General features: G+C 62.9%; 1 protein-coding gene across 2 annotated transcripts; it reads left to right on the forward strand.

Moving 5' to 3' along the window:
* Positions 1–717: 717 nt before the first annotated feature.
* SLC6A8 (solute carrier family 6 member 8) lies at positions 718–9749 on the forward strand. Of its 2 annotated transcripts, none has more exons than XM_063083187.1 (13): positions 718–1027; positions 2741–2872; positions 3616–3865; positions 4266–4398; positions 5575–5784; positions 5865–5968; positions 6065–6189; positions 6980–7092; positions 7216–7353; positions 7432–7534; positions 7619–7719; positions 7788–7958; positions 8292–9749. In XM_063083187.1, exons 1-13 carry the CDS (start codon positions 766–768, stop codon positions 8430–8432), a joined length of 1983 nt encoding a protein of 660 aa, XP_062939257.1. In that variant the 5' UTR covers positions 718–765; the 3' UTR covers positions 8433–9749. The 2 variants fall into 2 exon arrangements, with proteins under 2 accessions (XP_062939257.1, XP_062939258.1); XM_063083188.1 differs by having other exon boundaries at positions 5650–5784.
* The last annotated feature ends 633 nt before the right edge of the window (positions 9750–10382 follow it).

Raw genomic sequence — 10382 nt, forward strand, 5'->3', positions numbered from 1 at the left:
CCCAGGTAGCAGCCCTCCTGCTCCCCGCCGGAGCGGCGTCTCCTCCTCGGGAGCAGGGCGGGAGGAGGTGGGCGGAGTGACGGGGAGGGCCGGGGGGAGGGGGACCGGGCGGTCGTGGGGGTGGGGCGACAGTGACATCATCCCGGAGTCGGTTCTTAAGCGGCGGCCGGTCGGGCCGGGGAAGAGAGGGACAGTCGGAGCACAGTGGCGCGTGTCTGAGCCCGCCGCGGCCCCGAGAGCGGCTGGAGCCGCCGCCGCCGCCGCCCGAGCAAGCAGCCGCCCGAGCAAGCAGCCGCCGCGAGCCCGGGCCCGGGCGGGGGCGCGGGCCGCAGGCCCCTGCTCCGGCCACCTCTTGCACACAGCGGGCGCCCGATGCCGCCCGCGCCCCGCTAGGCTGAGCCTCGGGCCACCACCGCCGCTGCCGCCGCCCGAGCCGCGGGCAGGAGCCCCGGGAGCCGCCGCCGCCGCCGCCCGGCCGGGCCCCGCCGCCGCCCGCGCGCCCCCGGGCCCCCGACACACATGAGATTCTTCAGGCTCACTTTCAAGTGCTTCGTGGACTGCTTCTGACTGCGTCGCCCCCGCCGTCCCGCACCCCGCCCGCCCGCCGCCCCGTCCCCCGGCCCGGCCGCCCCCGAGGCCCCCGGGCGGGCCCGCGCCTTCGGGGCCCCCCGCCGGGTGCCGCCGGCGCCCCTCGCTCGCCCGCCCGCCCGCCCGCCCCAGCGAGCCGCCGCGCCCCCCGGCCCGGCCGCGCGGCCCGCCGGGGCCATGGCGAAGAAGAGCGCCGAGAACGGCATCTACAGCGTGTCCGGCGACGACAAGAAGGGCCCCCTCATCGCACCCGGGCCCGACGGGGCCCCGGCCAAGGGCGACGGCCCCGCGGGCCTGGGGGCGCCGGGCGGCCGCCTGGCCGTGCCGCCGCGCGAGACCTGGACGCGCCAGATGGACTTCATCATGTCGTGCGTGGGCTTCGCCGTGGGCCTGGGCAACGTGTGGCGCTTCCCCTACCTGTGCTACAAGAACGGCGGAGGTGAGCGCCCCCGCCCGCCGCGTCCCCGCTCCGCCACGGGTCCCCTCCCCAGCCCGCCGTCGGCCCACCCTAGCCGAGCCCAGGGGCGAAGTCCGGGAGGTGGGGAGGCCCCCAGGGCGCATGGGGGTCGGGGGCGTCCCGCGCCGCGCCGCTGCTCGGTGGCCCAGCCCGGCAGCCTCCACCCCCCTCGCCGGTCATGTGCCTGGCAGTGTTGGGGGGGGAGGGGGCCGGAGAAGCCCGCGGGGTTGCCCCCAGACTCCAGGCCCTGGCGGGGAGGTGATGGGCACCGGAGGGGGGAAGGCCAGACCTGCCCCCTTGGGGGCTCCTAGAGGTGAGGAGCCCAGGCTGCCCCCGCGGGTCAGGCATACAAGTGGCACATTGTGTGGGCCCCCCACGTGTGCACACACGAACACACACACACACACACACACACACACAATGGGCCACTCTGTCCCTCCCCCTGCCCTCCCTCCACTCCCTCCCGTGCCCTCCCCTCTGGCCTGGGCCTGGAACACTGGGTGCCTGAGCCAGGCTCTGAAGCCTGCGGCCTGGCCCGCCTGGCGCCGCCGGCAGACACGCTGCATGCACACCCCACGCCCGCCCGCCTAAGGCCAGCTTAGCAACAGCGATGGGCACGCGTGTGTCCTGTGACTGCAAAGCAGCACTGGGGTTGCTGGGGAGCGAAAGTGACTGAATGATGGGTGGGAAACTGAGGCCCAGAGCGAAGGCCTTTGCCCAAGGTCACACACAAGAAGGATGCTGAGACCAAGAGCCAGGCAAGCTGCAGTCAAGCTCAGCCCCTGAGTAGTGAACAGAGCTGAGCCAGGGGCAAGTGGAGGGGGCTTAGAAAGGAGACACGGGGAGTGGACAGGGGCTGCTGGTGCCCACCTATCCCCTCCCTCCCACCACCCCAACCCCAGCCCGCTGGCCGCAACCTGTCTCTGACCCAGCCTGCCTGCCTCCAGAGCTGTGCTTGCTGGGGCTTGCTATGCCTGGCTTGGTCCCTTGTCCCCCACCTGTCTGCCTCTGTCCTTGCACACTGACACCCCCACCAGCGGAAGACTGCCACCCATCCACCCACCTCTCTGGACCTTCACACCAATGGGCAAGCATCCAAGCGCAGGGCAGCCAGGTGCTCCTTGCCTTTGGACAAGCCCCCCAGCCGGAACGCCGAGCCCTGGTGCGCATGCCCGCACACACGCACATGCCCTCACTGCTCCTTCCAGTGCTGCCTGGCAAATGGGAACTGTGGCACAAGGATGGCCTGCGTGCATGAGTGCGCGTGTCCTCCAGAACCACTAGGTCACCCCAGCTAACCATGGGGGTGGAAGCCCTGTGGGCGTGGGCCCCTTACAGCCCAGGGAATAAGGCTCAAATGGCCCAGGGGCTGCCCCAGCCCCCTCATCAACAAACTCAGAACTCACCCCCCAAGACTGTTCGCCTTGGGCCTCTGAGTCAGCGGCCACCCCCTACACTGATTCACCCAGTGGGTAGTTATGATGGGGCTGGGGTGGAGCCTGGAGCTTGGGCTCCGCCTGGGCCTTCCAGGGCTTCCGGAGTCTGGGCTGGCCAGCTCAGCCTGGCAACCTGGCTGGGGGTCAAATCCCCACTTGGCTAAGGAGGCACCCTGCACAAGTACCTGTGGTCTACAGGGGGACTCTGGGGGACACTGAAAGGATCTCCCCTGAGCCCACACTGCACCTCCTCCCCCAGGTGTCTTCCTTATTCCCTACATCCTGATTGCCCTGGTCGGAGGAATCCCCATTTTCTTCTTGGAGATCTCATTGGGCCAGTTCATGAAGGCCGGCAGCATCAATGTATGGAACATTTGTCCCCTATTCAAAGGTGAGCAGCCCCAGGCCTGCCCCTCCCTCCGTGCCCCCTGAGGGATTCCTCCCCTTTCCCATTGCTAGGGCAAGGGCTTGGGAGCAGAGCACGGCTGGCACCCACTTCAGAAATCTTGTCCTGAGCACCAGGCCTGGGGCTGGGTAATGCCCACAGTCTCAAGGGGGAACCTAAAAGACACACAGACCACACAGCGAACGTGGAGAGGCAGGCACTAGAAGGGGGCTAGGGCTTCTCCACAAGGGCAAGGACAGCTCATGCACAGCCAGGCTGGAGCAGGACCTGCTGAACACATTTGGCTCCTTCTAAAGAAGGTGGAGCACAGAGAGGTACCCACTGAAGTGACTGCCTCCCACACCCCAGTGTACTGGAGGCCGCTGGGGGCCAGGTGTGTGAGGCTGGAGAACCCACAGGACTGACTGGTTGGATTGGGGCAGGAGGGGAACTCTGCCTGGGCTCTGGGGGTGCATGGAGGGTGGGCAAGGAGACAGACTGGGGAGCAGTCCCAGTGTGGGGACACTCACATAAGGGGGAGTCCAGGGGCGGCTTGGAGAAATCTCCATAGCACAGCAGAGAAGGCTCTGGTAGGAGGCATGGTTGGGAGGGGGAGGATGTCGGCCCAGGGTGCAAGCTGGAAGGGGCCCAGCAGTTGGGACCACTGCCAGCCCTAGTAGGGGAGAGAATTCGGTGGCGGGAAGTGGCAAGACAAGAATCCACATGGAAAGGAACCCCCTGGTCCCCAGGCCTGGGCTATGCCTCCATGGTGATCGTCTTCTACTGCAACACCTACTACATCATGGTGCTGGCCTGGGGCTTCTATTACCTGGTAAAGTCCTTCACCACCACGCTGCCCTGGGCCACGTGTGGCCACACCTGGAACACTCCCGACTGTGTGGAGATCTTCCGCCACGAAGACTGTGCCAATGCCAGCATAGCCAACCTCACATGTGACCAGCTTGCTGACCGCCGGTCCCCTGTCATCGAGTTCTGGGAGTGAGTCAGGCGCCTCTGGGCCAAGCCCATCCTGTCCCGTCCCTCTGGTCTCTGCACATGGCCCAGCCCTACGCACAGGAGGCCAGGGATGTGGAGCAGTCACTTCCGGGAACTGCCTGTCCTCGGGGAGTGCCCAGGCCAGCCCCTGGGGCTCCTTCTGTGGCATTTGTCCCTGTCAGTCTGTCGTGCCCACCCTGTAAGGGGCCTGGGGCCAGGCTGGCAGCACTGCCACTTCCCACCGGCCAGGGCCTCCCAGGCTCCAAGCACACTGTGGTGCCTCCAGGTCTGGCCTGGGTGGGCAAAAGGCTGCAGAAGGGAGGAGCCACCACCCCCCGTCAGGGTGGGTCCCAGTCGCCTGGCCCTCTGCTGGCAGGGCTCTCAGGTGCTCCCTCTCCCCTAGGAACAAAGTCTTGCGGCTGTCTGGCGGGCTGGAGGTGCCAGGGGCCCTCAACTGGGAGGTGACCCTGTGTCTGCTGGCCTGCTGGGTGCTGGTCTACTTCTGTGTCTGGAAGGGGGTCAAATCAACAGGAAAGGTACAGCTGGAGGCTGGCAAGGGTGGGGGCGGCATGGCTCTGGGAGGTGTGTGTCTCTGCAAGGGACAACTGTTGCAACAGGAGGTGATGGGCCCCGGGCTAGCTCCCGCAGAGGGAGACAGGTTCTGAAATCCAGGCCACTTTATCTCCACCCTGCTGCTGAACATTCCTTCCCACCCTCCAAATCCAGGGACCCGCAGCCTTCGCTCCTGAGGGGTAGTCAGAGCTCCAGGCAGTAACCGTCCCTTCCCTGTGTTGATCGGCCCATCCCCGGCCTGCCGCGCTCCCCAGTTTCTCTCCATTCCTCACATGTGGTCTGAGTCTGGATGGTGTGGGTGGACCTGGTCCATAGCGGAAGGTCTTTCTCACCTTCCTCTCTGACCCTGAGGATCCGGAGGGAAGTCTCACTACATCCCTCCCGCAGGGGCCCCTGTCAGGCTAGGGAGATGTAGTGTCAACAGATAAGACAGTGTGTCTGGGGCCATGGGTCACAGCCAGGTCCCTGGTGGGCAGGACTCCAGTGTGTCTCATTCCCAGCAGGGTACCCAGAACAGGCACTTGCTGAGCTGGTGGCCCAGCATGGATGTTGGACGAGGAGGCAGAGGACTTTGCTGTCCTCCTTTCTCTTGCCTCTCTCCGTCTGGCCCAGTTATAATCCCCAACTAGCAACAGAAGACCCCACCTCTCCACAGAGGATGACCAGGAGGGAGGGGCACATGAGGCACGGGACCTGCCCCAGTCTGATGTCGCCCCTGCCTGGGCCCTACAGGGCTCTGGGAGGGACATGTGCTGGCCAGCCCCACACCTGCACTGCCCATGCAGACCCCGCCACCTCAGACACTCGTGCGCTCCCTTGCCCTTCTAGCCCTTACTCCCCACGTGCTTCACACCTTCCTGTCCCCACATGGACACATTCCAGAAGCTGCCCCTCAAAGGAGCACTTGCCTGCAGAACATGAGCTGTGCCCAGGGCCCCTCGCCTGCGGCAGCCAGGCCTGCTTCACCCTCCCGCTGCTGCTGACGTATGCTTACTGTGGGGCTGCTGGGACCCCAGCCTTGCCCCTAGCTTACTTTGGGAGGAGCCTCGGTCCTGAGGAGCAGAATGGGGGGCTCTGGGGGGTTCCCCGACCTCTGAATGTGGCTCCCAGCAAGGGATGACTGTGGCCTGCCCGCTCAGTCCTCTGCGGCTCAGTGGGGGCCTCCGAGGGGGAGGCGCTGCTGCAGGGCCTGTCTGAGCAGCCCGGCCCCCCAGATCGTGTACTTCACCGCTACATTCCCCTACGTGGTCCTTGTTGTGCTGCTGGTGCGCGGAGTGCTGCTGCCCGGGGCCTTGGATGGCATCGTCTACTATCTCAAGCCTGACTGGTCGAAGCTGGGGTCCCCACAGGTGAGGTGGCGAGGGTGGGGCAAGGCGTGGCAGTGCGGCAGGGCCCCTTATGCCCGCTTTCGCCGGCCCTTCTCTTCCAGGTATGGATAGATGCCGGGACCCAGATTTTCTTTTCTTACGCCATCGGCCTGGGGGCCCTCACAGCCCTGGGCAGCTACAATCGCTTCAACAACAACTGCTACAAGTAGGCACCACAGCCCTGCCCAGCCCTGCCCTGCCCTGCCCTGCCAATGGACGGCAGACAGCCTAACCAGTTCACTCTGTCCCCCTCCATCCCCAGGGATGCCATCATCCTCGCGCTCATCAACAGCGGAACCAGCTTCTTTGCTGGCTTCGTAGTCTTCTCCATCCTGGGCTTCATGGCCACAGAGCAGGGTGTGCACATCTCCAAGGTGGCAGAATCAGGTAAAGACCCCCCAGCCCCACCTCCAGAGCAGTAGTTGATGTCCTGGTGTACGACATACATGAATGCACATGCAAACAGAAATTCTGAGACGCAAGAGACCAATTGAAAGTGAACTTGTCAGGGCCGGCCCGTGGCTCACTCGGGAGAGTGCGGTGCTGATAACACCAAGGCCCCGGGTTCGGATCCCATATACGGATGGCCAGTTCGCTCACTGGCTGAGCGTGGTGCTGACAACACCAAGTCAAGGGTTAAGATCCCCTTACCGGTCATCTTTTAAAAAAAAAAAAAAAAAAAAAGAAAGTGAACTTGTCAGATTGCCCTGGGTACAGGCAGGCCCGGCCAAGCAGCTGCGTGGTACAGCTGTTCTCCAGCCACCTTGGAGCTGGGGACTTGAGCCCCCTTCTGTCCATCCCTAAGGGCCTTGGGTATGTGCTCCTATTTGTCAGAGTGGTACAGAGGGAAAAGGGGGCCTCCTCTCAGCCCCTGCTGCATCACCCCAGGGTTCACGGTGACTGCAACCACAGTGGCCACTGGAACCTGGGGAGAGGAGTGTGAAGCAGGCAGCCCACTGGTACAGGGTAGGGGTCTGCTGAGGGCCTGCAGGAATCTTCCAGGCGCCTAGTATGGGATGCCCATAGGGGCTTGTGCAGCCTGGCCGTGCCTTGCCACCAACAGAAAGGCTGGGCGTGGCTCTGGGCTACAGGGAACTCTGTTGGGTGGCCTGCTGCCTTGGAGGGAGTGAGCCTGGGTGCCTGCGGGTGGGCTCAGGGCGCTGCATGTCCCCTGCAGGGCCTGGCCTGGCCTTCATCGCCTACCCCCGGGCCGTCACGCTGATGCCTGTGGCCCCACTCTGGGCTGCCCTGTTCTTCTTCATGCTGCTGCTGCTTGGTCTCGACAGCCAGGTTTGCAGAGGGCTCTTGGGACAGGGAGCCGGGCGGTGGGGGTGGGTAGAGGGGCCCAGCATACTCGGCAGGGAGAGGTGCGGGGCAAGTGGAGGGGCTTGGCCTCAGCTGCCCTGGCCACAGTTTGTAGGTGTGGAGGGCTTCATCACCGGCCTCCTCGACCTCCTCCCGGCCTCCTACTACTTCCGTTTCCAAAGGGAGATCTCTGTGGCCCTCTGCTGCACCCTCTGTTTTGTCATCGACCTCTCCATGGTGACTAATGTAAGTGGGGGTGGGGTGGGTCTGCCCATGGCATCCACCGCCGTCTGCCATCGTCATTGACCTGGCTTCATCCCCCAGGGTGGGATGTACGTCTTCCAGCTGTTCGACTACTATTCGGCCAGTGGCACCACCCTGCTTTGGCAGGCCTTTTGGGAGTGTGTGGTGGTGGCCTGGGTGTACGGTAGGTCTGGGCTGAAGGATGGGTGGGGAGGGGCAAGGGAGGGACACATGGGTCTCTAGCTCTGGCCCTCCCGCCCCACCCCAGGAGCTGACCGCTTCATGGACGACATTGCCTGCATGATCGGGTACCGACCTTGCCCCTGGATGAAATGGTGCTGGGCTTTCTTCACCCCGCTGGTCTGCATGGTAAGACTGGGAGGCCGGGCAGTGCGGGCAGTGCGGGAGCCCTGCTAACCACAGGCGCCTGTCCACAGGGCATCTTCATCTTCAACGTCGTGTACCATGAGCCGCTGGTCTACAACAACACTTACGTGTACCCGTGGTGGGGCGAGGCCATGGGCTGGGCTTTTGCACTGTCCTCCATGCTGTGCGTGCCCCTTCATGTCCTGGGCTGCCTCCTCAGGGCCAAGGGCACCATGGCTGAGGTAAGGCCCCGCTCCAGCCCTCCCTCTGCAGCACGGACCATTGTGCCGGAAGCCTCTGGTCAGCACAGTCTGGGGGTGGATGGAAGGAAAGCTGGCCCTCCATGGCCTCGGGTGGTATCTGGGGAGCAGGGCCCAGCCCTAGGTCCCCTCCCCTCCGTGTGAACACCCACTCAACCCTGCTTCCTAGCACAGAGAGTGGAGCCTGAAAAGTCCCCTTTGGAGAAGGGCCTTGACTTGGTGGCAGGTGGTGGGAACTGGAGAAGGAGAGGAAGTTGCCATGGGGACAAGCAAGTGACCCTGGGGGGTGGTTCAACATGCCCTCCTTTCCTTCAGCGCTGGCAGCACCTAACTCAGCCTGTCTGGGGCCTCCACCACTTGGAGTACAGAGCTCAGGATGCGGACGTCAGGGGCCTGACCACCCTGACCCCAGTGTCCGAGAGCAGCAAGGTCGTCGTGGTGGAGAGTGTCATGTGACAAGCACCCCAGTTCACATCACCAGCTCACCCTTGGTAGCCATAGCAGCCCCTGCTTTAGCCCCCACCCCACCCCTGCAGGGGTCTTGCCTTTCCCTGACAATTTTGGGGTCTGCCTGGGGATGGGAGGGAGGGAAGCACCATGAGTGCTAACTAAAATAAGTTTTTCCATTTTTAATAAAACGCCAAAAATATCACAACCCACCAAAAATAGATGCCTCTCCCCCATCCCACCCCCTGCCCTAGCCAGGCTGGTCCACATGTTGCTCCCAGGCCCTGCCTAGCGCCCCTCCCCCAGTGCCCTGGGACCTATCTCCTCCTACCCCTGCCTGCCACTCCAAGTTCTGCTCTGTCACACACCCTTGGGTGGCCCCTCACCCCAAAAGGAGCAGTAGCAGTTTGGAGAATGGGAGGGGAGGACAGGGGTGGTGAGGGAGGGGCAGTGGAACAAGGTGAATATTTCAGCTGTATTAGAACCTTCTCCCCATCCCTATTCAGAAGCTTAAAGAGCCAGCCAGCAACGGAACCTACCGGTTCCCGCGCCGATCGCCACCAATACCAATTGTGTGAGCTTGGGTACAAGCGCATGTGTGTGTGAGTACGTACAGTATATATAGATTCCTATCTCTTAACAAAGTGAATACCAGACGTAAACGGTGCCTCTGGGCAAAGGAGGCTTGTATTTTGCACATTTTATAAAAACTTGAGGAGACAGCGAGATTTCTGCTTGTATATTTCTAAAAAAAGAGCCCAAACCATCCCTTCTCCTTACCACTCCCTGTCCCTTTCAGCCCCTCCTTATTCCCCTGCCCCTAGCCAAGGAGTGTGAATTTATAGATCTAATTTTCATAGGCAAAACAAAAGCTTCGAGCTGTCGAGTCTGCGGGTGTGTTGTGTGGATGTGCATGTGTGGTCCCCAGCCCCAGACTGGGGTGGAAAAGTACATGATGGGGGCAAGAGGCTGCAGGGTTCTGTCCCGGGGCTCTGGGGCTCTCACCTGGCCTGCTCAGGCTTGCCCACACCCTGCTCCCTGGGCTGGGCACAACCCAGGGAAGGAACCCCGGGCATGGCTCCCACCTTCAAGCTTAAGGCCGATGCGCTTTCCGCGTGGCCCATCTTCTGCGTAGCAGTTTTAACCCATGTACGTCTGTGTCACATCAAGTCCCGAGACAGCCGAGTGGCCCCTAGAAAGGCTTCCCCCCACCGTGACATAGGCTGGAGGGGTGGGGCTGGGTGAGGACGGCGGGCCTGTGGGGACGTTCTTACTGTGCTAAAAAGCCACTGCAAAGACAGCAATAAAAACATGTCATTTTCCAAAGCTGGCTCCTGCCTCTACCTCTGCTTCTCTGGGAGGGGAGGAAAGAGGTGCAGGAAGTGGGGGGACCTTCCCGGGCAGGAGCTGCTGCATTCAGCAGGCGTCTGTCCTGAGGGCCTCTGCACCCAGCACTGCTTGCTCCAGGAACTGGGGATCGAGCCAGAAGGAAGCCCGCAGAAAGCCTTGTCCCCCCGCAGCTGACACACTCGGGGGGAAAAAGAGTAGTAAGCTGAGGACGAGCAGATCAAGCAGGCAAGGGTGGGTGTGAAGCTGTGGGCGCTGAAGTTTTCAGAAGGTTACCCCAAGAATGTGTCACTGAACAGGTGACCTTCCAGGATGTGAAGGTGAAGGGTGGGCCAGGACCAGTTAGATACTGGCGAGGAGGCCACAGCCATAACCCAGGGCAAGGTGGTGTTACTTGGACCAGGTTGGTGGCAGGGGAGGGGATAAGAGGTCTTTGGATTAGGAGTCTACATTGAAGGTGGAGCCAACAGAGAGGTTGTGGATTGCCAGGATGTGGATTGAGAGAGGCGTCAAGGAGGGCATCGAGCAATTCTGCTGGGGCAACCAAAAGGATGAAGTTGCCAGGTCTTGCGATGGAGAGACAAAGAGGGGACAATTGGGAGTCAGCTTTGG

Source organism: Cynocephalus volans, chromosome X (genome assembly GCF_027409185.1).
Source record: "Cynocephalus volans isolate mCynVol1 chromosome X, mCynVol1.pri, whole genome shotgun sequence".
Taxonomy (NCBI): domain Eukaryota; kingdom Metazoa; phylum Chordata; class Mammalia; order Dermoptera; family Cynocephalidae; genus Cynocephalus; species Cynocephalus volans.

What these genes read in the sequence shown, in the direction of transcription:
- SLC6A8 (XM_063083187.1), top strand. Translation starts at nt 766, where the DNA reads ATGGCGAAGAAGAGCGCCGAGAACGGCATCTACAGCGTGTCCGGCGAC. An exon ending in TTCAACAACAACTGCTACAA is followed by an intron (nt 5,969 to 6,064) that starts GTAGGCACCACA and finishes CTCCATCCCCAG; the next exon opens with GGATGCCATCATCCTCGCGC. An exon ending in TGCTTGGTCTCGACAGCCAG is followed by an intron (nt 7,093 to 7,215) that starts GTTTGCAGAGGG and finishes CCCTGGCCACAG; the next exon opens with TTTGTAGGTGTGGAGGGCTT.